Genomic DNA, 27534 nt, shown 5'->3' with positions numbered 1-27534 from the left:
AATCAAAACAGGAGATGAACAAGACAACGATGATGGTGGTGATGAGGATGGTGGTGACAGTAATAACAATAAAAGGCCTTCATTGATGACCACAAAGCTTTAGGCTCCAACCTGCACTCATCATGTATTACAAATCTATGCAACAGAGCCGGCTATAACAAGAATGCTGGAGGATTGGATGTCTATGTGTGGAAACTTCTCCATTTAAAATATGTCACAGATAAATACCATTAGCAAACAACAAGCGTTAAGAGCCTACTATGTAGCAGGTGCTCTGCTAAGCACCAGGGTACAATATAAAAAATATCTGCCCTCCAGGGGCTGACATTTTGTCATGGGAGACACCACATATGTATATAAGTGCAGATAAAATAGAGACCAAATAGAAAGTCTTTTAGGGGACACCAGCAGCTTGTGGGAGCAGGAAACAGTTCAAGTAGAAGGTGGTGCCTGAGCTGGGCTTGGAAGAAAATGAGGGATTCTCAAAGGATGAAGTGAGGAGGGTCAGGCACCCATTCTAGGCATGGCAGACAATGTGAACAAGGGCACAGAGAGCAGAGAGAGATGAAGCGTTATGTGTGAAGAATGTGGAAAAGGCCAATCTGGCTGGAAAGCAGAATGTTTGATGAGGTCAAAAAGATATGTTGGGCTTAGATTGGGCAGGGCTTTTGATGGCAAACAGAGTATTGGATCTGATCCCAGGGGCAATAAGGAGTTTCTGGAATTTATTGAGCTAGGGGTGGGGAGGGGATGTATATCTGACCTAGTTAGACCTGCACTTTAGCAATATCAAAGACAAGAAAACGCCACATTTTATTTCAATTGTCAAGAACATTTTCCAAGGAGAATGTCCAAACCATTCGGCGTCTGCTGAGCTCTCAATATCATTTTGCCTGAAGAGATCCGAGTGTGGCCCACCATATGTCCACACCACTGCCCGAATCCGATATAATGGCTGTTGGTTTACCTTCAAGTGGAGTCTAGGAAAGGACCAAGATCCAAGAGCAGAACCCAAAGGTTCTCCATGGGCAATATCCTTATGAATCCCAGCACTGAACAACAGCTGAGTCGTGAGGATTTGTTTGTGGACTTGAGGAGGGTGGTCCAGGAGATCACCACCAGAAATTAGAAAGGTCATATCCCTAAGGAGTCTGGACCTAGTGACCAGTTAAGATATTGCAAGGAAACCATAGACATTGGCCAAAGAAGTACTGCAGGGTGCAAACATTTAGCATCTACTGAATACTTAGAAAGACATGCTCAAATGGTCAGAATTTGACATCAGATCTGTCTGAGCTCCACGGATGAGGAAGACCCAGAAGGGGAACATCAAAGGTGACGGTGATGTCCTAGATCACACCTTACAAAGCCCAGCTTTGAGAAGGGGACAGTGCGAAGATCTCCATCCCCATAGTCCAGATGACAAAACTGAGGATCAGAGAGGCGGAATGTTTGGCCTATAGTGGCACAGTGGGTAAGCGCCCATGCCAGCACCAGGACCCTTTCCAATACAACCCTGGACATTCCCACTGAAACGGATATTCCTATCATCATGTGACCACACACAGGGACCTCCGAAGTCATTTCACCCAGAGCCCTGACTCGAACTTAGGCCTCCAGAGGTTAAGTGAACCGCCCAAGGTCTCAGAGTGACAGACACAGGATTTGAATTCAGGTTCTTTATATATGTGATTGAATTTGGACTTCATAAATAGCATGTGAGGCAGGAAGTGCAGGCCATTTTATCTCCATCTTACAAAGAAGGAAACAGAGGCTCACGGAAGGCTTAACCACAATCTCATAGTTAGTATTTGATAGAGCTGGGACTTGCTTAGCCAAGTGGCGCCGTAACGCTCCAACCATAGGGCTTGAGGGGGAGCCAGGACCCTCTGCATGTTGGATAAGCCTGTCCTGTGCATTATCCCAAGTCATTAAGAAATCTGTGAAATAGGTCTGGGCCAAGCAACCCGGGGACAGTCTAGTGCCATCTGGTGGACAGCCTGTGGAGCGCCTCCTCTGCCGTTTTTGTTCACAGGAGACTCCATCTGGCTTTTGGAATCCAAAGAACATGTAGTCTCTTCTCAATCTACCCCAGGCCAGATTCTCTCCCTTTACGACTTATGGTTGAAAAATTTAACCCCTAATTAGGTAATCGGCCTCCTCCCCTAAGTGAGACTGGTTCTGGGTCAGCCTTCCCAGCTTAGGGGGATCAGCGAGAGCTCCAGTGCTTATCACCCACCCTTCAAGTGTCAAGGGACACTTCTCCCCAACCCCAGGGAAGCCCTGCGGGGGGCAGGGCAGTGGAGATGCCACAACAAACAGCAATGTGCTCACAATTTACGAAGCACTTTCTTTTTTTTCAACATTCATTTTTTATAAGATTTTGAGTTCCCAATTTTTCTCTCTTCCTCCCTCCCCTCTCCCCTTCCTCAGACAGCAGGCAATCTGTTATAGGTTATACATGGCAAAGCACTTTCACACACAGTGTTTCATCTGAGTATCACAAAAGACTTGAGAAGTACAGACGACAACCTTGCGGGTGTTAAACCCAGTTTAAATGTGGGGAAACTGAGACATAGAGAGGGGAGGTAATTTCATCCATGGCCACACAGCTCATTTCTCTATTACACTTTACCATTTACAAAACCCTTTGGTCAAACACCCCTCTGAGGTCTGGGATATAACATTATCCTGATTTTACCGGTGAGAAAAATGAGGCACAGGTGGGCCCTAAAGCCAGGGCTTTTGCCCTCCTTTCTGGGAGTCTGCAGGGACACTCCTGAGGAGAGAAGATTCTGGATTCTGGCATTGGGATTCAATTCTGGCCCTGAGACAAAGCCCCTCACCAGCCTAATTTTCCAGGCTCAAAGCTTATTACTTTTACTCAATGTAGTCTAAGTTCTAGCCAGCCCAGGCTACTAACTACTCCTGAACTTGGCATTCAGCCTCCCGTCTGAGCCCTTGCATGGGCTGAGCCACCTGCTTGGAATGCCATCCCTTCTGATCTCTTAGAATCCCAGACTCCTTCCCTCTCAGCTCCGGCCCTGCCTCCCACAGGAAGCTTTTCCTGATGCTACCGTCGCTGCTGCTTTCTCCTCCTCCTCCTCCTCCTCGTCCTCTTCCTCTTTCTCTGCCTCCTCCTCCTCCACTCATCAAGGAGCTGCTTCTGGGTGATTGTGTTGTGCCCTCCCAGCAGAATGCAAGCTCTTGGAGGGCAGGCACTATCCCACTTTTGCCTCCTGTTCCTCAGCATGAAGTGTGAGCACAGGGACTTACTTTTTGGTTGGGACGGTGTAGGGAACTGTGGAACATTGTCTTTGCCAATACAAATCCTTAGAGCTGGGAGAGTCTTTCGTCTTTCTATCCCTAGCTCCGAGGACAGTGCCCGGCACTGAGTAAGCCTTGATAAATACCTGCTGGCTGATTTAGGGAGAAGTGAAATGATTTGCTTAGATAAGTTGCACCTGAACCCAGGTCTTTCTGGCATAGACTTAACATATACTTGTTGGGTTGGAGGAAACATTGAAATCATGGAAGAGGAAAACCCAGCATTTTTTGGAGAAAAAGAAACACTTTGAGCAAAGTAAGTATATGCACTGCTTGTTCTGAGGGGCTTTTGGTGACCTCCTGTCTGTGGCACAAAACCAGCCTCCCTGATCTCCAGAAGCACTGGGCACTGACCAAAAACTTGGTTGTGGGCAGTGTTGGGAGGCCTGGGCAGGGCATGGGTGTGAAAGGGGAGACCAGGGCTTGGGGACGGTTCTCTCTGGAGTCAGTGAGTCCTCTGGCTTTGGGACTTCCTTCGGAGATGAGGCCCAGGTTTAGAGTTCCCTCCCATCTCATCTGGCCTGGCCTGACTCCTGAGAACTGGGTAGAGTCCTCTGGCTTCTTGGGTGTCTGTAGCCCCTCAGAATCTTCCCTGGATGATGGGGAGAGTGGGGCACCTGGTCCTGTGCCCTGACCTGGACTGGCCTAGGCAGCCAGGCTGACCTGCCACCTGCCTGTTTCTGGGCCCAGCCCAGGGCTGAGGTCAGTGCAGGCTCACATATACCCATGGAAAGTACAGCTCAACCTCATTTCTAAAATATGTAGAGAATTAAGTCAAATTTAAAAGAATACAAATCATTCCCCAATTGATAAATGGTCAAAGGATATGAGTAGGCAGTTTTCAGATGAAGAAATTAAAACCATCTATAGTCATATAAAAATGCTCTAAATCACTATTGATTAGAGAAATGCAAATCAAAACAATTCTGAGATACCACATCACACCTATCAGATTGGTCAACATGATAAAACAGGAAAATGACAAATGTTGGAGAAGATGTGGGAAAATTGGAACACTAATGCATCGTTGGTGGAGTTGTGAAATGATCCAACCATTTTGGGGAGCAATTTGGAACTATGCCCAAAGAGCTATAAAAATGTGCATACCCTTTGACCCAGCAATAGCACTTCTAGGGCCATATCCTAAAGAGATCATACAAATGGGAAAAGGACCCACATGTGCAAAAACATTTATAGCAGCTCTTTTTGTGGTGGCAAAGAATTGGAAATTGAGAGGATGCCCATCAATTGGGGAATGGCTGCACAAGTTGTGGTATATGAGTGTAATGGAATACTATTGTGCTATAAGAAATGATGAGCAGGCAGATTTCAGAAAAACCTGGAAAGACTTGTATGGTCTGATGCTGAGTGATGTGAGCAGAACCAGGAGAACATTGTACGCGGTTAATGGTCACATTGTGTGATGACTTATATTGATAGACTCAGCCCTTCTCAGCAATTCAGGGATCTAAGACATCTCCAAAGACCTCATGATGGAAAATGCCGTCCACATCCAGAGAAAGAACTATGGAGTTTGAAAGCAGATAGAAGAATACTCTTTGCTATTTTTTTCTTCTGTTTTGTTTTGTTTCCTCTTTCTGGTGGTTCCTCCTATTGGTTCTAATTCTTCCTTACAACATGACTCACGTGAAAATATGTTTAATAGGAATGTATATGTATAGCCTATATCAGATTGTGCACCATCTTGGGGAGGGAGGTGGGGAGGAAGAAGGAGAAAAATTTAAAACTCAAAAGCTTATGGAAGTGAGTGTAGATAAATCAAAATAAACTAATAATAATAATAATACTAAAAGAAAGTACCAGGAAAAAAAAAGTATGGCTGTTTGCACGTCAATCTTCTCTTTTCAAGGGTGGCTGGCTTCTCCCTCTGCTGGCAGACAGTGTCATTGCAGGCTCAGCCGCCCCCCCCCCCCCCCCCCCCCCACCTTGGATGCCCACCCCGCCTTCCACAAATGCCCACGCACAGCAAGGAGCAATTCAAAGCCTGAAGGGAGCCGAACTCCTAATTTTATAGCTGGGTAAACTGAAGAACAGGGAAGAGAGCCTGGTTGCCCAAGGTCACTGAGGAATCAAAGTCTCTGACCTCAGGTCCACCACTTACTTCGGCTTGTCCAGAGCTTTCCCATTTACAAAAACCTCACTCTGGGCACAAGAAGCCTATGAGAAGGGCGAGAACAGGGAAACTGAGGCCGAGAGAAGTAAAGGGTTGAAAGGCTAGCATGAGGCATAGCTGGGAAGAGAAGCTTGACCTCTTGATCTTTCCCCAGGCTCTATCCCCTTCCATAATGCTCTCTGCCCTTCACTCCCCATCCAGAAATAAGCTAAGCATCTCCTCTGGTGTGGCCCCAGAGCTCCACAAGGTTCCCCATTAAGTCCTTGGGGCTAGGCTGTGGCCCTTTTATCCTCAAGTCCATCTACCAACATCGATGACCATCAGTGACCTTCACTAAGGGTCTTGGGTCTGCCACGGCATTGCATCCATCATCTCATTTATCTTCCCTCCACCCTCACCCCATGGCCCTGTCAGGCATTACAGGTATCACCCTCGCTTACAGAGGGGGAAACTGAGGCACAGAGAAACGTGACCAGCCCACTATCATCTGACGGGTCTTCCTGACTCCAGGGTCGCATTTTGCCTGCTCTGCCACCCTGCCTCCATCTAAGCAAGGCCCACCTGTTGAGTATTCCCTCACTGGTGTATGTAATCACAAGCATGTGCCCGGCCCCCTTTGCTCGCAGCTCCTGCCTAGCTTCATCCCCCAGGAGCCCAGCAGAGACGACCTTCTCCCAGATTTTGCTCCCTCCTCACCAGACATAGGCATAAGGTCCAAGCCAGCAGGCAGCTGGTCACTCACCCAAACTTGCTGTTCAGTGTTCCACCAAGCAAGGAGCCCAGGATGATTCCTATTCCAAAGCACAGGCCCAGCTTCCCCAGGGCTGCAGGGCGATCTGCTGGGGGCGTCATGTCTGTGATGACCATCTGGGCCCCTGGGAGAAAGGGAGACGAGCATAAGGCTTACGTCCACTCCAGGACCCCGGGGGTGTCTGGGCTGCCTCTGCTGCAGGGCCAGGCGTCCTTCCCATGCCTGTCAGCCCACACCCTCCTGGTCCCCAAGCCCTGGACATTCTGCAGCCACTGAAACTTCTCTCAAACCCTCCCACTCCTTTCCTTTCCCATAACCACTACCCAAGGTCATTCTTTCCTGGCTCTGGGGATTATGCTGGGGATGACCTTGGGCAAGTCACTTCTCCTTGTGAGCTCGGTTTTCTTATCTGTAAAGTGGGAGGGGTAGGACTTTATGGCCTCCAAAGCTCCTTGCAGCTTCAGCTGTATGTGTGCCTCTCTGATCAGACCTTGCCTTTCTGCCAGTCCCTCTGCCCTGTCCCGCCACCCCTCCCTCCCACAAACCGTCACATTCATCTTTCCAATGCCCATCTCTGACCACGTTCCTGCTGTTCCCCCAAATGTCTCCAGAGGCTCTCCTCTTGACTAAGGGATACAGTTCAGATTTGGTCTGGCATTCAAGGCTTTCCTCTGACCTGCTTGTCCAGCCTTATTGCCTACTCCTTGCTCCCCCCAGGATCATAGACTCAAGAACTACAGTGCCCTGGAAGGAGGCCTGGCTCTGGAGTCAGAGGAGGCAGGGTGGGCTAGCGGTTAAAACAACTGGGAATCAGGAAAGGTTCAAATCCCAACTCAGACACCACGAGCTGTGGGATCCTGGCAAGTCCCTTCATTTTTTGGAGCCTCAGTTTCCTCACTTGTCAATTGAGAAATGTGGCCTGGATGGTGTCTCCATGCCCTTCCCTCTCTAAATCTGTGCTTCTGTGGGGCAGCTAGGTGGTGCAGTGCTTGCCTGGCCTCAGATTCTTAATTAATAGATTCTTATTATGGGGACAGGGAAGATCAAGGCACAAATTCAGAAGAGGACCACATTGTCAATATACCCACATCCAAAACCTCCGAGAGGACTACGGACTGGTCTCCAGTCCAAAAAGCCCCCTTGGTAGAGCTCAAGAAGGATTTAAAAAGTCAGATAAGAGAGGTAGAAGAAAAGTTGGGAAAAGAAATGAGAGGTATGCAAGAGAAAGTCAGTAGTTTGGGAAAGGAAGAACCAAAATTAACTATAGAAAACAAGTCCTTAAAAATACAATTGGTCAAATGGGAAAAAAAAGTGCACTGAAGAAAACAACTCCTTAAAAAGTAGAATTGGTCAAATGGAATGGGGGGCACAAAAACTCACTGAAGAGAACTCCTTAAAAAGCAAAATGGGCCAAAAGGAAAAATCTAAAAGAAGAAAACCATACGTTAAAAATTAGAACTGGGCAAGTGGAAGCTAATGACTCTATGAGACACCAACAATCAGTCAAACAGAAACAAAAGAATGAAAAAATAGAAGAGAAGATAAAATACCTCATTGGTAAAACAACTGACCTGGAAAATAGATCCAGGAGAGATCATTTAAAAATTATTGGTTTACCTGAAAACCACGATGAAACAAAGAGTCTAGACAGCATCTTTCAGGAAATCATAAATGAAAATTGCCCCGAGGTCCTAAAACCAGAGGGTAAAATAATCATTCAAAGAATCCACTGATCACCTCCTGAAGAGATCCCAAATCAAACACCAAGGAATATTGTAGCCAAATTCCAAAATTACCAGGTCAAAGAGAAAATATTGCAAGCAGCCAGAAAGAAACAATTTAAATATCATGGAACCATAGTCAGAATTATGCAGGACCTTGCAGGTTCTACATTAAAAGATCAGAGGGCATGGAATACAGTATTCTGTAAGGCAAAGGAGTCTGGATTACAACCAAGGATCAACTACCCAGTGAAATTGAGCATAATCTTTCAGGGGAAGAGATGGTCAATCAAATGGGGGACTTCCAAACCTTCTTGATGAAAAGACCAGAGCTCAACAGAAAATGTGATCTTCAAACACAAGACTCAAGAGAGGCATAAAAAGGTAAACAGGAAAGAAAAAAACATGTTATTAATAAAAGCAAACTGTTTATATCCCTACAAGGGAAGATGACACTTGTAACTCTTAAGAACTGTATTGTTATCATGACATTTAAAATGGGTATACATAGACAGAGGACATGGGTATAAGTTGACTTTGATGTGATGATAAAAAAATCTAATTAAGTGGTGAAAAGGAATTGTACTGGGAGAAGAAGAAAGGAGGAGGCAGACAAGGGTAAATTACATCACATGAAAAGACACAAAAGCCTATTACAGTAGAAGGAAAAAAGGGAGGGAGATGAGCATTGTTTGAACCTTACTATCATCAGATTTGGTTCAAAGAGGGAATATCACACACAAGTATAGAAATCTAACTTACCCTATAGGAAGTAGGAGGGGAAAGGGAAAAGAAAAGAAGGAGGGAAGAAGTAGTAAGGGTAAAGGTGAAGAAAAAGGAGTGGGCTAATAGAAGGGAGGGCAGACTGAGGGAGGCAGTGGTTGAAAGCAGAATTCTAGTGAGGAAGGAAAGGGAGAAAGGAGAGAGAAAAGCATAAACAGGGGAAAAAATAGGTTGGAGAGAAAGACACAGATAGTAATCATAACTCTGAATATGAATGGGATGAACTCTCCCATAAAATGGAAGCAGATAGCAGAGTGGATTAAGAACCATAATCTTACAATATGTTGTTTACAAGAAATGTATTTGAAGCAGAGGGATACACACAGGGTAAAGGTAAAAGGATGGAGTAGAGTATATTATGCTTCAGCTGAAGTAAAAAAAAAAAAAAAGCAGGGGTAGCAATCCTGATCTCAGACAAAGCAAAAGCAAAAATGGATCTGATTAAAAGAGATAAGGAAAGAAATTACATCCTGCTAAAAGGTATCATAGACAATGAAGTTATATCATTACTAAACATATATGCACCAAGTGGTATAGCATCCAAATTCTTAGAGCAGAAGTTAAAGGGAGTTACAGGAAGAAATAGATAACCAAACTATACTAGTTAGAGACCTCAACCCCGCACCTTCAGAACTAGATACATCTAACCACAAAATAAACAAGAAAAAAGTTAAAGAGATGAATAGAATTTTAGAAAAGTTAGATATAGTAGACCTCTGGAGAGAATTGAATGGGGATAGAAAGGAATATACTGTTTTCTTGGTGTTACATAGCACCTACACAAAAATTGACCATGTACTAGGGCATAAAAACCTCACAATTCAATGCAGAAAGGCAAAAATATTAAATGCATCCTTTTCAGACTATGATGCAATAAAAATTACATGTAATAAAGGACCACGGAAAGATAGACTAAAATTAATTGGAAACTAAACAATCTAATCCTAAAGAATGAGTGGGTCAAACAACAAATCATAGAAACAATCAACAACTTCATCCAAGAGAAAGACAATAATGAGACAACATCCCAAAACTTATGGGATGCAGTAAAAGTGGTCCTTAGGGGAAGTTTTATATCTCTAAATGCTTATATAAACAAAATAGAGAAAGAAGAAATCAATGAATTGGACATGCAACTGAAAAAGCTAGAAAAAGAACAACTTGAAAATCCCCAATTAAATACCAAATTAGAAATTCTGAAAACCAAAGGAGAGATTAATAAAATTGAAATTAAGAAAACTATTGAACTAATAAATAAAACCAAGAGCTGGTTTTAGGAAAAGAACCAATAAAATAGATAAACCTTTGGCTAATTTGACTTTAAAAAAAAGAAAGAAGAAAACCAAATTACCAGTATCAAAAATGAAAAGAGTGAATCCACCACCAATGAAGAAGAAATTAAAACAATAATTAGGAGCTATTTTGCCCAACTGTATGTCAATAAATTTGGCAATTAGTGAAATGGATGAATATTTACAAAAACATAAATTGCCCCGATTAACAGAAGAGGAAGTAAAATACTTAAATAACTCCATTTCAGAAAAAGAAATTGAACAATGAAGTCCCTAAGAAAAAATCTCCAGGGCCAAATGGATTTACAAGTGAATTCTATCAAACATTTAAAGAACAATTAATTCCAATACTATAGAAACTATTTGGGAAAACAGGCGGAGTCCTACCAAATTCTTTTTATGATACAAATATGGTGCTGATACCTAAACCAGGAAGAGCCAAAACGGAGAAAGAAAATTATAGACTAATTTCCCTAACGAATATAGATGCAAAAATTTTAAATAAAATATTTGCAAAGAGATTACAGCAACTAATCTCAAGGATAATGCACTAAGACCAGGTAGGATTTATACCAGGAATGCAGGGCTGGTTCAATATTAGGAAAACTATCAACATAATTGACCATATGAACAACAAAACTAACAGAAATCATATGATTATCTCAATAGATGCAGAAAAAGCATTTGACAAAATACAACACCCATTCCTATTAAAAACACTAGAGAGCACAGGAATAAATGGAGTCTTTTGTAAAATGATAGGCAGCATCTATCTAAAACCATCAGCAAGTACTATATGTGATGGGGATAAGCTAGAAGCATTTTCAATAAGATCAAGAGTGAAACAAGGATGTCCATTATCACCATTGTTATTCAATATTGTACTGGAAATGTTAACTTTAGCAATAAGAGAAGAAAAAGAAATTGAAGGAATTAGAATAAGCCACGAAGAAACAAAGCTATCACTCTTTGCAGATGATATGATGGTATACTTACAGAATCCTAGAGAATCAAGTAAAAAATTACTTGAAATAATAAACAAATTTAGCAAAGTTGCAGGATATAAAATAAACCCACATAAGTCATTGGCATTTCTATATATTACTAATAAAGCCCAACAGCAAGAGATAGAAAGAGAAATTCCATTTAAAGCTACTGTAAATATTATAAAATATTTAGGAGTCTACCTGCGAAAACAAACTCAGGAACTATATGAACACAATCACAAAACACTTCTCACACAAATAAAGTCAGATCTAAATAATTGGAAAAATATCAGTTGCTCATGGGTAGGCCGAGCTAATATAATAAAAATGACAATTCTACCTAAATTAATTTACTTATTCAGTGCCATACCAATCAAACTGCCAAAAAATTATTTTATAGAGCTAGAAAAGCAATAAAAAACTCATCTGGAAGAACAAAAGTTCCAGAATATCAAGGGAACTAATGAAAAGAAATGCAAGGGAAGGTGGCCTAGCTGTACCAGAACTTAAATTGTATTATAAAGCAGCAATCTTCAAGACCGCCTGGTGCTGGCTAAGAAATAGAGTGGTGGACCAGTGGAATAGGTTAGGTATGCAAGACACAACAGTCAATGACTATAGTAATCTACTACTTGATAAATCCAAAGACTCCAGCTTCTGGGGTAAGAACTCACTATTTAACAAAAGCTGCTGGGGAAACTGGACAATAGTATGGCAGAAACTAGGCGTAGACCAACATCTTACACCCTATACCAAGATAAAGTCAAAATGGGTACATGATTTAGATATAAAGACTGATACTATAAGCAGACTAGGAGAGCAAGGAATAGTTAACCTATCAGATTTATGGAGAAGGGAAGAATTTATGACCAAACAAGAGATAGAGAACATTATAAAATACAAAATGGATGATTTTGACTACAGTAAATTAAAGTTTTTGCACAAACAAAGCCAATGCAACCAAGATTATAAGGGAAGCAGAAAGCTAGGAAACAATTTTTACAGCCAGTGTCTCTGATAAAGGCCTCTTTTCTAAAATATATAGAGAACTGAGTCAAATGTATAAGAATACAAGTCATTCCCCAATTGATAAATGATCAAAGGTTATGAACAGGTAGTTCTCAGATAAAGAAAGTAAAGTCATCTATAGTCATATGAAAAAATGCTCTAAATCACTATTGATTAGAGAAATGCAAACCAAAACAACTCTGAGGTACCACATCACACCTATCAGATTGACCAGCATGACAAAACAGGAAAATGATAAATGTTGGAGAAGATGTGGGAAAATTGGAACACTAATACATTGTTGGTGGAGTTGTGAAATGATCCTATCATTCTGGAGAGCAATTTGAAACTATGCCCAAAGGGCTATAAAAATGTGCATACCCTTTGACCCAGCAATAGCACTTCTAGGGCTATATCCCAAAGAGATCATAAAAATGGGAAAAGGACCCACATGTGCAAAAGTATTTATAGCAACTCTTTCTGTGGTGGCAAAGATTTGGAAATTGAGAGGATGCCCATCAATTGGGGAATGGCTGAACAAGTTGTGGTTTATGAATGTAATGGAATACTATTGTGCTATAAGAAATGATGAGCAGGCAGACTTCAGAAAAACCTGGAAAGACTTGAATGAACTGATGCTGAGTGAAGTGAGCAGAACCAGGAGAACATTGTACGCAATAACAGCCACACTATGATGACTAATGTTGATAGATTCAGCCCTTCTCAGCAATGCAAAGATCCAAGACATCTCCAAAAGACTCATGATGAAAAATATTATTCACATCCAGAGAAAGAACTATTGGAGTCTAAATGCAGATGGGAGCAGACTATTTTCTCCTTTTCTTCTGTTGGTTTGTTTTGTTTCTTCTTTCTCGTGGTTCCTCCCATTAGTTCTAATTCTTTTTTACATCATGACTAATGTGAAAATATATTTCATAGGAAAGTATATGTAGAGCCTATATCATATTGCATGCCATCTTGGGGGAGGAGAGAGATGAGGGAGGGAGTTAAAACTCAAAAGCTTATGGAGGTGAATGTTGAAAACTAAAAATGAATAAATTAATTATTAAAAAGAAAAAAAAAGGAACAAGCCTGGTAGTGATCTCACTGAGATGTCCCCTCATGGGCATGAATGTAAATGTACAGCATCTGCCCATCAGTGGCTGCTGATGTGAATATTGAATGTGCAGCTTTCTTGCTTTTAAAGGGTAGCTTTGCCTGACTCTGGAGGCTTTTATATGTGGTTATGTCACACACAGGGCAAAACCTGTTATGATCACTGCTTTCATGGAGTTTTTAACTTAGAAACGTTCCACACTAATTTAATTCTGTGATCTTAAATGTTAGGCTCCTAAAACCATTTAGACCCACCCCTCTTCTTTTATAGAGGGGAAAACTGAGGCCTCCAGAGTCCAGATTCAAGCACACCAGGGTCTTGGATTCAAAACCCAGGATTTGTTCCCTGGAGATCGGTACGCTGCAGTCTGTGTATGCTGGCGCACGAGGCTCCTTCTCCGGTCCCCAACTTTACTCACGGTGCTCCCCTTGCTTGGAACGCCTGTCCTTCCTCTGTGCTCATAGAAACTGGCAGGTACCAGCTCTAGCTCCTCCGCCCCCGCCCCCCACAACCCCACCCCCCTTCTCTGACTTCCCGTGGCTCCTAGTGGGTGAGAGACACAGTGTCACAGTCTGTCTTTTGACTTTCATTGTATCCCTGGTGCTCAGCACAGTGCCTGGCACATAGTAGGAACTGCATAAATGCTTGTTGACTGGCTGACTGATTGTTTCAGGGGTCAATTCAATCTTTAAATATATATATATATATATATTTCCAATTACATGTAAAGACAATTTTTAACATTCAATTCTAAGATTTTGAGTTTCAAATTTTCTCCATCCTTTACCTCCCTGAGACAGTAAGCAATTTGATATCGGTTATGCATGTGTAGTCATGCAAAGCCTATTTCCATATTAGTCATATTGTGAAAGAAGACACAGACCAAAAGAAAAAAAATGATAAAAATAAAGGAAGTGAAAACAAATCTGTGTGATCAGCATTCAGTGCTCTCTGGGGTGGACAGCATCATGAAGCCTTTGGAATCATCTTGGGTCACTAGCTGTTCATTATACAATGTTACTGTTACTGTGTACAATGTGTTCCTGGTTCTGCTCACTTCCCGAAGTATCAGTCATGTAAGTCTTCCCAGGTTTTTCTGAAATCAGCCTGCTCATCTTTTCTTATGACAAAATAGTATTCCATTACAATTAAATACCACAACTTGTTCATACATTCCCCAAATGATAGGCATTTCTTCAGTTTCCTATTTTTTGCCAACACAAAAAGAGCTTTGATAAATAGTTTTGTACAAATAGGTTCCTCTCCTTTTTTAAAAACTCTTTTGGGGGCAGCTAGGTGGTGCAGTGAATAGAGCTCCAGCCTTGGAGTCAGGAAGACCTGAGTTCATATCTGGCCTCAGACACTTGACACTTACTAGCTGTGTGACCCTGGGCAAGTCACTTAACCCCGATTGCCTCAGCAAAAAAAAAAAAAAATCTCTTTTGGATGCAGACCTAGTATGGAACTGTTGGATCAAAGGGTATTCACAGTTTTATAGCCCTTTGGGCATAGTTCCAAATTGCTCTCCAGAATGGTTGGATCCATTCAAACTCCACCACCAGTACATTAGTGTCCCAATTTTCTCAATCCCCTCCAAGATTTATCATTTTCCTTTTCTGTCATATTACTTAATCTGATAGATGTGAGGTAGTACCTCAGAGTTGTTTTAATTTGCATTTCTCTAATCAATAGTGATTTAGAGCATTTTCTTTATTTTTTTAATCTTTTTTCTTTAATTTATTTTTATTAACCAAATATTTTTATTTTAAACTTATATACAAAATGAGAAAAAAACCATTACCATGTACATAGCAGAACATAAAAGAGGGTTCAGTATAAAACAATACATTTCCATTTCAAGAAAGCTTAAATAATAAATACTACACTTTGTTTTCAAAGCTGCCCAGCTTTTCCTGAGCATTTTTTCATGTAACTATAGACAGCTTTGATTTCTTCATCTGAAAACTTCCTGTTTGTATTCTTTGACCATTTATCAATTGGGGAATGACTTGTATTCTCATAAATTTGACTCATTTCTCTATACGTTTGACAAACGAGGCCTTTATCAGATACACTGGCTGTAAAAATTGTTTCCCAGCTTTCTGCTTTTCTTCTACCCTTGGTTGCATTGGTTTTGTTTGTGCAAACCTTTTTTAATATAATCAAAATTATCCATTTTACATTTTTTAATGCTCTGTATATCTTGTTTAGTTGTAAATCCTTCCCTTACCCATAACTGTGACAAGTAAACTGTTCCTTGCTCTCCTAATTTGCTTATGGTATCACCCTTTATGTTTAAATTATGTACCCATTTTGACCTTATCTTGGTACAGGGCGTGAGAAGTTGGTCTAAGCTTAGTTTCTGCCATACTGTTTTCCAGTTTCACCAGCGGTTTCTGTCAAATAGTGAGTTCTTGTCCCAAAGGCTGGGATCTTTGGGTTTATCACAAGCCTGATTAGTATGGTCATTTACTACTATGTCTTGTATATCTAATCCTTCCACTTGCCCACAATTCTATTTCTTAGCCAGTACCAGATAGTTTTGATGAATGCCATCTTATAATGCAGCTTGAAATCTGGTACTACTACAGCACAGTCCTTCACATTTTCTTTTCACTGAGTCCCTTGATACTCTTGACCTTTTATTCTTCCAGATGACTTTTGTTATTATTTTTTCTAGCTCTATAAAATAAATTTTTGCTAGTTTGAGTGATATGACACTGAAAAATTAAATTTAGATAGAGTTGTCATTTTTATTATATTAGCTCAGCCTAGCCATGAACAATTGATATTTTTCCAATTATTTAGATCTGAATTTATTTATGTGAGAAGTGTTTTCCAATTGTGTTCATATAATTCTTGGGTTTGTCTTGGCAGATAGACTCACAAGTATTTTATATTGTTTACAGTTATTTTAAATGGAATTTTTCTTTCTATCTCTTGCTGCTGGACTTTGTTGGTAATATATAGAAATGCTGATGTTTTATTTTATATCTTGCAACTTTGCTAAAGTTAATTATTTCACCTAGTTTTTTAGTTGATTCTTCAGGATTCTTTAAGTATACCATCATATCATCTGCAAAGTGTGATAGTTTTATTTCCTCTTTTCTATTCTAATTCCTTCAATTTCTTTTTCTTCTCTTACTGCTATAGTTAACATTTCTAGTACAATATTGAATAAAAGTGTGATAATGGGCATCCTTGCTTCACCCCTGATCTTCTTAGGAAGCCTTCTAACTGATCCCCATTACAAATAATGCCTGCTAATGCTTTTAGATAGATACTACTTATCATTTTAAGGAAAGATCCATTTATGTGCTCTCTAGAGTACTCAATAGGAATGGGTGCTGTATTTTTTCAAAAGCTTTTTCTGTATCTATTGAGATAACCATGGGATTTCTATTGGTTTTGTTACTGATATGGTCAATTGTACTGATAGTTTTCGTGGCATAAATTCCACCTCATCATAGTATATGATCCTTGTGATACATTGTTGTAATCTCCTTACTAGTATTTTATTTAAAATTTTCACATTGATATTCATTAGGGAACTTTTTCTATAGTTTTCTTTCTCAGTTTTCACTCTTTCTGGCTTGGGTATCAGCACCATATTTATGTCATAAAAGGAATTTGATAGGACTCCTTCACCCATAGTATTGCAATTAATTGTTTTCTTGTTTTGTTTTTGGTTTTGTTTTTTTTTGGTGAGGCAATTAGGGTTAAGTGACTTGTCCAGGGTCACACAGCTAGAAAGTGTCAAGTGTCTGAAGCCAGATTTGAACTCAGATCCTCCTGACTCCAAGGCTGGAGCTCTATCCATTGCACCACCTAGCTGCCCCAATTAATTGTTCTTTAAATATTTGGTAGAATTCACTTGTGAATCTATCTGGCCCTGGGAATTTTTTCTTAAGGAGTTCATTGATGGCTTGTTCAATTTTTTTTCTTTTCTTTTCTTTCTTTCTTTCTTTTTTTTTTTTTTTTGGTGAGGCAATCGGAGTTAAGTGACTTGCCCAGGGTCACACACCTAGTAAGTGTCAAATGTCTGAGGTGGATTTGAACTCAGGTCCTCCTGACTCTAAGGTGGGAACTCTATCTGCTGCACCACCTAGCTGCCCCCAATTTCTTTTTCCAAGATGGGGTTATTTAAACATTCTATTTCCTCTTCTATTAATATGTGCAATTTATATTTTCATAAATATTCATCCATTTCACTTAAGTCATCAGATTTATTGTCATATAATTGGGCAAAATGGTGCCTAATTATTGCTTTAATTTTCTCTTCATTGATGGTGAATTCACCCTTTTCATTTTTGATACTGATAATTTGGTTTCCTTCCTTACTTTTTTTTTCTATCAAATTAACAAATGGCTTATCCATTTTATTGATTTTTTTTCCCCATAAGACCAGCTCTTAATTTTATTTATTGGTTCAATGGCTTTCTTACTTTCAATTTTCTTAATCCCTTTTTTGATTTTCAGGATTCCCAACTTGGTGTTTAATTGGGAATTTTTAATTTGTTTTTATTCTAGCTTTTTTTAGCAGTATACCCAATTCATTGATCTGCTTTTTCTTTATTTTGTTGATATAGGAGTTTAGAGATAAAAATTTTCCCATAGGTACTTCTTTGGCTGCATTCCATAAATTTTGGTATGTTGTCTTATTGTTCTCATTTTCTTTAATGAAATTTTTGATTGTTTTTATGATTTGTTCCTTGACTCACTCATTCTTTAGGATTAGAATATTTAATTTCCAATAATTTTTATCTATTTTTCCATGGCTCTTTATTGAACGTAATTTTTATTACATTATGATCTGAAAAGGATGCATTTACTATTTCCACCTTTTCTGCATTTGATTCTGAGGATTTTGTTTTGTTTTTGCCCTAACACATGGCCAGTTTTTGTGTAGGTGCCACATACTGTTGAGAAAAAAGGTATATTTCTTTCTTTCTCCATTCAGTTTTCTCCATATGTCTATAATATCTAACTTTTCTAAAATTCTACTCATCTCCTTAACTTCTTTCTTGCTTATATTGTAGTTAGATTTATCTAGTTCTGAGAGGGGGAGGTTGAGGTCCCCCACTAGTATAGTTTTGCTGTCTATTTCCTACTGTAACTTATTTAATTTCTTTAAAATGTGGATGCTCTACCATTTGTTGCACATATGTTTAGTATTGATTCATTGTCTTTGATACCTTTAAACAAGTTGTAATTTCATCCCTTATCTCTTTAATTAGATCTTTTTTTTTTTTTTTTGCTTTGTCTGAGATCATGGTAGCTACCTCTGCGGTTTTTTTGGTTTAACTTTGGCTGAAGCATTACAGATTCTGCACTAGCCCTTACCTTTACTTTGTGCATGTCTCTCTGCTTCAGGTGTGTTTCTTGTAAACAATATATTGTAGGATTCTGAATTTTTAATTTGCTCTGCTATCTACTTCCATTTTATAGGCTCAGTTCATCTTATTCATATTCACAGTTATCACTAACTGTGTATTTCCTTTCATCTTACTGTTTACCCTTCTCTTTCTCTCTCTCCTTTCACGCTGTCTCTCCTCACCAATATTTTGCTCCTGACCACCACCTCCTGCAATCTGTCCTCCCTTCTATCAGTCTTGCCCCTCTTTCTTACCCTCCTCCCCTCCTTCTTTTATTTATTTATTTAGGCAATTGGGGTTAAGTGACTTGCCCAGGATCACACAGCTAGTAAGTGTCAAGTGTTTGGTCTGAGGCCGGATTTGAACTCAGGTCCTCCTGACTTCAGGGCTGGTGCTCTGTCCACTGCACCACCTAGCTGCCCCTCCTCCTTCTTCCTTATAGGGTAAGATAGATTTCTATACCCAACTGAATGTATATGTTATTCCTTCTTTGGGCCAATTCTGATTTGAACAGTACCCTCTCTCCTCCATTTTCCCCTTCGCTGTAATAGGCCTTTCATGTTTCTTTGTGTGAGATAATTTGCCCCATTCTACCTCTCCCTTCCCTCTTCTCCCAATGCAATCCTCTTTTTCACCCCTTAATTTTTTGGGGAGGGGGTATCCCATCAAAGCCAATTTATACCTGCACCCTCTGTCTATGTAAATATACTCCTAACTGCCCTAATGGTGATACAGTTGTTAAGAGTCACAAGCATCATCTTTTCATGGAGGATTGTAAACAGTTTAACCTTATTGAATTTTTTGTTTTCTCTTTCTTGTTTATCTTTTTATGCATCTCTTAATTCTTATATTTGAAAATCAAAATTTCTACTCAGCTCTGGTCTTTTCATCAGGAATGCTTAAAAGTCTTCTATTTCATTAAATATTTATTTTTTGCCTGAAGGACTATGCTCAGTTTTGCTGGGTAGGTGATTCTTGGTTTTAATCTTAGCCCCCTTGCCTTCTGGAATATCATATTCCAAGCCCTCTGATCCTTTAATGTAGAAGCTGCTAAATTCTTTGTAATCCTGACTGTGGCTCCATGATATTTGAATTACTTCTTTCTGGCTGCTTGCAGTATTTTTGATTTGACTTCGGAGCTCTGGAATTTGGCTATAATATTCCTGGGAGTTTTCATTTTGGGATCCCTTTCAGAAGGTAATTGGCAGATTCTTTCAATTTTTATTTTACCCTCTGGAACTAACATATCAAGGCAGTTTTCCTTGATAATTTCTTGAAACGTGATGTCTAGGCTCTTTTTTTGATCATGTCCTTCACATAGTCCGATAATTCTTAAATTATCTTTCTCAGATCTATTTTCTAGGTCAAGTGTTTTTCCAATGAGATGTTTCACATTTTCTTCTATTTTTTCATACTTTTGATTTTGTTTGATGGAGTCTTGATGTCTCATGGAGTTGTTAGCTTTCACTGGCCGAATTATAATTTTTAAGGAATTATTTTTAGTGAGCTTTTGTACCTCCTTTTCCATTTGGCCAATTCTACTTTTTAAGGGGTTGTTTTCTTCAGCCAGTTTTTGTACAACTTTCCCCATTTTTTTTTGTGTTACTTTACCAAGCTGTTCTTTTTTCATGATTCTCTTGCATTACTTTAATTTCATTTCCCAGTTTTTCTTCTACCTCTCTCATTTGATTTTTAAAATCCTTTTTGAATTCTTCTGGGAGGACTTTTGGGGCCTGTGAGAACAGTCTACGTTTTTCTTGGAGGCTTTGCGTATAGGCATTTTGACGTTGTTTTCCTTTTCTGAGTTTGTGTTTTGATCTTCCCTGTCGCCACAGTAACTTTCTAGGGTCAGGTGCCTTTCTTTGCTCATTTCCCCTGAATATTTTGTGGCTTTTGAAGTTGAACTCTGCTCCTGGAGTGGAGAGGGCACTGTCCCAAGTTTCTTGCACCAGGGCCTGGCCACTAGCCACTCACCTGCTGCACTGGGGTCACAGAGGCAGGCCACTGGTGTGCTGTGCTGGGGGCTTGAAGCCCCACAGCTAACTTGATATTCTGCTGGCTTTCTGCACTTGTGCTGCAGGGCCTCCTCACTGACCTGGGCTGGACCACAGGCTCTCACTGCTGGCTTGCTCAGATACCACCTGCACTGAACCGCTTTCCCCTTTTACCTGAGTGAGACAAACTTTTTCTGCTGGCCTTCTAAGTTGTCTTGGGCTGGAAAATTTTATCACCCTGTCTTTTTGCTGGTTTTACTACTCCAAAATTCATTTTGAGGTGTTATTTTATCATTGTTTGGAAGTGAATTTGGGACAGCCCAGGTGAGTTCCTGCCTTATCCCACCGTTTTGGCTCCGCACGAAGAGAGTAGAATCAGCCAGTTCCATCTTGCCCTGGATTGTCATGGCTTGCGCTGACTGGGGCCGCTACAAATGCTAGGCATCTCATTTCCCTCAGACCAAGGCTTGAGGATGCTTCTCCTCTGCCTGTATCAGATGATAAGCTCTCTGAAGCCAGTGTCTAGGAGAGAGCCTGGGTCTATATCTTCTGTCTCCCCTACAGCGCTAGGTCCCCAAGGCCAAGGTTTGGGGCTGCCTTTCCTCTGTCTTCCCTAGAGCATAAGCTTTCTGAGGTGAAGGCCTGGGTCTGCTCCTCCCGTCTTCCCAAACTGGAAGCTGTCTTAGGGCAGAGTCCGGGTACACTCCACCTCTGTCTCCTCTGCAGTCTAGCCAGGACAGAGTTGGAGACAATAAGTATTTGTTGACTTCTACCATAGGATAACCAATTTAGGGTTAGAAAGCCATCCCTATCATCCCATGTCTCCCTATGTTTCTCTCCGAAATGTCTTTTTGGTCCCTGCTATAACTCTTCTGCCCTCCAGTGCTCCCTCAGACCTTTAACCCTGTTCTGGCTTCATTATTCTCCCTCCCTGATCTTGACCATACAATTAAACAGTTCAACATTAGCATCACCTCCACTCAGTTCCTTCACTTTTATCTTATCTCCGCTCACACTGCAACAAACTCCAGCCCTGGATTGCCCCCCACCATCTATCTCCCCTTCTCCTATTCACATGTTGCTGAACAGAGCTGGAAGAAGCTATGAATTGTGTTGACTGGGGCCACACACTATAGTGTGTGGCAGGACGGAATTTGGGTGTAATTTTCTGAGCTGGGGCCCATGCTCCTTCTAGCGGGCCAGGAAAGGCAGGGAGCTGGGATAGCCTAAGGAAGGAGGAGCCTCTTTCCAAATCCTTCTCTGTCCCTCTTCTGCCTCCCCCTTCCCATGCCTCTCCCCCCATTCCCAAAGCCAGGCCATAAGATTTAGGGGCCAGATATTCTCTCCCTCCACGCCCCACCCCTAGGACATTCGGGGAGCCCCAGTACCTGGGAGCGCATGCATGAACATAGCTGGGATCCGGGACGCCACTAGGAGAGGGACGTTTGTGGCGAAGGATAGAAGCAGGTAGAACCCAGAAGCAGCCACGAAGGAGAGGGTCAGGGCTGCCCGGGCCCCCCACTGGTCAGCAAACCTGGGAGGAGACAGAGAGATAAGGCTGCCCTGCTCAGGTCCATCGAGCAGGCCCCCAGGAAACCCTTCTGCCCTCACACCAATTCTAATGAGGCTCGTGGGGTCTGTTAGGGCAAGCCCCTCAGACTGCTTTCAGGCCTTCTGCTTTGAGCCAGGGGAAGGGGAAAGAGGAGGAGGAGGAGGAAGGAGGAAGGGGGAGGGGAGGAGAGAGAGTAGGAGGAAGAAGGAAGGGGAGGAGAGGGAGAAGGAGGAGGGAAAAGGGGGAGAAGAGAGAGAGGAGGAGGAAGGAGGAAAGGGGAGGAGAAGAGATAGAGGAAGACGAGGAAGGGGAGGAGAGAGAGGAGGAGGAAGGAGGAAAGGGGAGGAGTGTCCTAACTAGTTCCACTTGACTGACTTCTTTCCCCTTGCCCTAGTGTGCCTGCGGCATCACCCTCCCCTCACTGCAAACCTGGAGGGAAGGGAAGCACTCAGGCTTAGCCTCTAGAAGGCAGAGCAAGGAGACCTCTCAGAGCTAATTGAGTCCAGTCCCAGACTTTTACAGGCAGGAGAAATGTGGCCCAGAGAAGGGAGCTCACCTGCCCAGGTCACCCATCAAATTCAACTCAGCACTGAGATGAAGAACGCAGATCCACTGAGGCCCAGTTCAGAGACACCCCCTCTCCCCCAGCTCCCCCAGCAACCCCCGGCCCGTCCCTCTGTGCTCTCTCTTCCTCAGGGAAGGCAGGCAATGGGGGTGCCTCAGAAGGCATGGCCCCCTTCTCTTAGGAGGGAGAGTTATGTTACCTGCCAAAAATAGGGCCTCCCAGGAGCTGGAGAACCCCAAAGAGGGTCTGTAGGTAGCCAAAGCCCACGGAGTCCAGGCCCAGGTCCTTCGCCAGATACTGAAACCCAAAAAGCACACCATCTCTTATTGTCTGCAGGGCATCAGGCTTCTAGAAGGCTTTACCATCCCTTCTCTTACCAAGCTGTCCTAATGACCTCTGAGAAAGGTTGGGCAGGAATTACTCATCCTCTTTTACAGGTAAGGAAACTGAGGCAGGGAGAGAGAGAGACAGACAGACAGAGAGAGAGAGAGTGCACAAAGAAGACCCAGGAAAGCTGAACATGTTTTAGAACAGAGGAGGCCTGGGCATGCTTGTGGGCAGCCAGGAGAGAGGGCAAGATGGAGGAGGAGGCAAAGCCAGGGCAGGCTTCTAAAGGTGACAGGAAGGCCTGGGATGAAGAGCACAGGTGAGGCCTTGGCCGTGGGGAGGAGAAGGCCCATCTCTCCCCCCAGAGACCGGAGCCAAGAGGGGAGAGTGGGGGCAGTGCCAAGATGTCCTGATGTATGGCCCTGGGAGGGGAGAGGCGCACTGTGGACGGTCTCCCGGAGGTAGGCCACGATTCCTCCGCTAGGAAGGGGCATCTGAGCTTTAGGGACAGAAGAGAAGGCTTGGGGGGTCATCAGTGGAGAGTGCGAGAGGGGAGTCCTCAGGCCAGACTCCCAGGCTGTCCCGTGCGGTAGGGAGGGCCCTTCTGAGAACGTGCCCTTGGGAGCACCCCAGCGGCTCCATCAGCAGCAGAGATTGGAACAAGGAAGGCAGATGTTGGGGTAGCACAGGTTTGGGGTTGGGCCAGATGTTGCCAGTGTTAGGACAAAGGCACAAGGGTCAAAGGACCATGAAGCCTCTGGCTAATCGGTTAACATGAGGCAGTGTGGGGCAGTGGGGAGAGCAGTAGGCTTGAGGTCAGGAAGGCCCAGTTCGCACACTGTAACCCTGGGCAAGTCACTTATCTTTGGGACTCAGTTTCCTCCAAGAAAAAGGGTTGGACTATATGCCCTCGAAGGCCCCACCTCCCCTAAATCTCAAACTGATAGTCTTTGAGCGTCAGGGCCAGGATCATGGGGAAGAAAGGCCAAGCTGGGAGGTGGGTGGGAGAACACAGGGTGGGAAGCCTTGGAAGTCACAGTGAGGATGAAAGGTGGGTATGGGGGAGGGAAGGAGCCGGAAAGGCTGAAAGCGTGGAGGTCAGGGTCAGGGAGAGGCCAGGGCACCCATGGGAGCTGGGCAGCCTGGACAGCTAACAAGACGTCCCGGGGAGGAAGGGGTGGTGATAAAGATGAACACATGAGCCCCCCGGAGGAGGCAGCGGAAGCCAGGACATACAGCCACCTCCTCCCGGCCTAGTGCTTTCAGGGGCCCGAGGAGAGATCAGGCCCGGGCCTGGAGCCCTGTGGGGAGGGTCTGGTTTCCAAGAGTGCAAGGAGGGGGGATACCCAGTGGGCAGGGCAGGTGGGTTGTGGGGGGGAAGGCTGCAGTGTCCAGGCGGGACAGGTGGGGAGGGCCCGAGGGGCATTCTAGCCTCAGTGGACACTAACAGCAAAACCCAGGCACCGCCAGACCACCAACCCTGTCTGGGGACACAGCCTCCGTGGACTTGGGACCCGTGGCCTCGCTACGTGGGCACCAAGGCAGCTGTAGGAAGAGCCAGAAACGAAGGTTCTCACTGGCAGAGTCCTTGGCACCAGCCTGGGGGCAGCGGCAGAAGATGACAGTGAGGGCCTGCCCAGCGGTTCTGTGGCAGCCCCCTCAGGACCACCGGACCTTCTCCAGGGCAGAGACTGTATGATGGTTCTATTTCTGTCCCTAGAGTTCAGGTCAGGGCGCAGGGCATGGGCCACCTGGGTGCTTGGACATTCATTCACTCCAACCAAATCTAAGCCCATCTTTTTCCAAAGGAGGGGCCTCTGGCACTTGGTCAAGGTCTCTCAGCCGGGCAGTCAGGGAGCCAGGAATGAATGGGGCTGGGTCATTTCACTCATTGCTCTGGGGGAAAAGTCACATCAGAGAATCCTGGGGAACCCAGGGGACTCTGACTGGACCTCCCTCTGAGCCCCCCTGCCCTGCCCTGCCCTGATGCCCAAACCCACATGCCAGCTGCTGACTAGCCCCCACCCTCCTCAATGTGGGACATCAGGAGACCTAAGAGCTGAGGCCCAGCTCTGGCGCAAGGCACTTTTCTGGGTGACGTTCTCCACATTCGGGCCTCGGTTCCCTCCTCCATCAGCCACCTCTGAGGGCCCTCCCACCCCTGGGGACCCCACTGGGGAGCCGGGGGGAGGAGCTGTCCAGTCTACAGAGGGCTTTCAGGACCGTGCTTTCGTTTGGTGAGCAGAGCAGCCTTGAGAAAGGGGTAGGACGGGCATCAGGGTACCCTTTTTATAGGTGAAGAAACTGAGGCCCAGACAGGGCACGTGTCTTGTCCAAGATCACACAACCAATTCATGGCAGGGCTGAGCCTTGAATGCGGGTGTCTGGTCTCCTGGCCAGTGCGCCTCTAGTGGGCTACACTACCCTTACAGGTGAGCCCCTGAGCAGGACATGGAGAGGCAGCCTGACGGATTGGAGAGGCCCGGGGCCTGGGGCCTGGGGGTGAAGGGACTTGTCTGAGGTCATCCACAGAGTTCATGGAGGAGCCTATTCTAGAACCTAGGTCTTGTGACTCCACACCCAGGGCTCCTTCCAGTGCATCTTTGCCCAGGACGAGCCTCCCTCCCCCACAACAGCAGCCCTGGTTCATCCGAGCTCTGCCCTTGGCCCATGTCCAACCCTGTTCAGACGTCTATGGGAGGGAGCTTTGGCTGGCACTTAGCTGCCCTCCCAAAGGGCCTTGGGCTAGGTCCCCTTCCCACCGCCAGGCCCCACCCCCCAGCAGGACTACTCACCGGCAAAATGGAGAACTGCATGAAGAGGCAGGTGAACTCCACAGCAGTGAGCAGGTAGGTTACCCGGAGGACAAACTGTCGGCCCATGTCTCCTGGAGAGGCTGGGGTCTCCTTCCGGAGGCCTCCCTGGGCCTTCCTCCCCTGCTGGAGGTGGGCGTCTTCCTGCATCCTGGCCTGGCTGGGGTCCCGGCTGCTGGCATAGACTACAGGAGGGACCTGAGAAGAGGGGAGGCAGCAGGGGACCCGCTCAGCTGCAGCTGGGCACCCTGGCTGCCAAAGTCCTCTTGACTGCGGGCCACCTGCCTGGATGGTGCTGTGCTGGGCGGGGACTCAGCCTGGAGGGAGAGGAGGAGAAGGAAGGAGGCTGGGTCTCCAGGGGAAAGTTTCTTGGGTTCCAAGGGTGGAGAGAGGAAATTTAAACCACCACAGCCCCGCCTTCTGACACCTGGAGGCGGCTTCAGAAATGCCAGCTCCAGAGCAGCCTGAGCATTCCCAGGAATCTGTACCCCATGTCGGGGCTTCGATCTCCAATGCGGGAAAGTATTACAGCCTCGAAGTAGGGCCGAGAAGTCAGGGACCAGGAGCCTCCTCCCTGGGTGGCAATGGAGCCTCAGTTTCCTCATCTGGAAATGGGGATAATCACCCGCCAAGGATGATGGCTAGGGCTGGTGGGTAAGGGGCAGCACTAGAATGGGAGCTCCCAGCGGGCAGGACCCTTTCTGCCTGCTTCTTGTATCTTCATCACTCAGCTCAGTGCTTGGCACATGTAAATGCTTGTTGACCGGCTGACTGGCGACCAGAAGCGCCGGGCTTTGCTGCTCACGGCCTGGGAGGCCTCCCACCGCACAGTGACTTGCCCACTCTGGGCCTCAGTTTCCCGATCCATGGAAAGAAGGGGGATGGTCTTAGGACTGGTCCTTCCTGGCTCACTCCTCGGGTTCAGAGGGCTCCGAGCCTGCCTCCTGGGCTCCTCAGGTTCCCCCTCCCCCAGGCTCCTTGGTCCGTTTCCTGCAGCCGGCCCTGGGTGACGTCCCTAGTTCTTAGGTGGACAATGGGTGTTCTAAGTCGCAGGTTCAAGGACAAAGACTTTGTCCCTGCTGGACAACTCGGTTACTCATTACCCTGAGGAGATCTGCGGAGTCACTCCCCTCGCCCACGGGAGAGACAGGATGCAACAGATTCCCTTCCTCCAGAGTGACTGGACCCAGCTCCGGCCGGCCCTCCCCTCCAGCCTCTAGGCAGACCAGCCAGTAGTCAATCACAGCATTGACCAACTGGATTCTATTTCCCCACAATAGCCCTGAGAGGCAGGGAGTACAGAGACCATTATTTCCATTTTACAGATGTAGAAATTGAGGCTCTGAGACAGGCAGTGACTGAGCAACCCTGGCCTCCATCATTCCTTCCTACTCCACCACTGGGGAGTCCTGGCTCTGCCATCTCCTGTCTGGGGGCCCCTTCCCCCAACACAAGGGGGTCAGACCTCACGATCCTTAACTCTGACATCCTGGGGGCCTGTGGAAAGGAGCCCGTTGTGCTCGACCTCTGAGAGCTGAGATTGTACACACCAGCTGACAAGGTAGCTCATGGGCCTGGGACAGCCAGGTAGAGGTGGGCTGGAGGTGGGCCTGGTGGGACAGGGAGGCTTGGAGAAGCCCAGAGTAGGGTGCATGGCAGGCAAGGGGCAGGAGGCACTGGGGATCCAGGGAGCCCCTGGATGGCTTGTGTGTGTGTCCGTGTGTGTCTGTGTAGGTGTGTGTGTGTGTGTGTGTATGTGGAAGTGTGTATGCAGGTATGTGTATGTGTA

At 44.5% G+C, this 27534-nt stretch overlaps 1 protein-coding gene across 1 annotated transcript in view; it reads right to left on the bottom strand.

Moving 5' to 3' along the window:
* Positions 1-26613, bottom strand: part of SLC22A18 (solute carrier family 22 member 18) — an 83389-nt gene extending 56776 nt beyond the window's left edge. The window contains exons 1-6 of the mRNA XM_027868682.1: positions 26518-26613; positions 26173-26350; positions 25728-26056; positions 22805-22902; positions 21877-22022; positions 6204-6336 (exon numbers count right to left, since the gene is read on the bottom strand). Of these exons, the coding sequence (XP_027724483.1) occupies positions 6204-6336; positions 21877-22022; positions 22805-22902; positions 25728-26056; positions 26173-26350; positions 26518-26613 (980 nt within the window). The remainder of the gene's footprint in view (positions 1-6203; positions 6337-21876; positions 22023-22804; positions 22903-25727; positions 26057-26172; positions 26351-26517) is intronic.
* Between the last annotated feature and the right edge of the window lie 921 nt (positions 26614-27534).

The sequence above is a fragment of the Vombatus ursinus genome, unplaced genomic scaffold, assembly GCF_900497805.2.
Source record: "Vombatus ursinus unplaced genomic scaffold, bare-nosed wombat genome assembly UNPS02014790.1, whole genome shotgun sequence".
In the NCBI taxonomy this organism is placed as follows: Eukaryota; Metazoa; Chordata; class Mammalia; order Diprotodontia; family Vombatidae; genus Vombatus; species Vombatus ursinus.
Note: the sequence above shows the minus strand (reverse complement) of the source record. Positions and strands in the feature narration are given on the sequence as shown.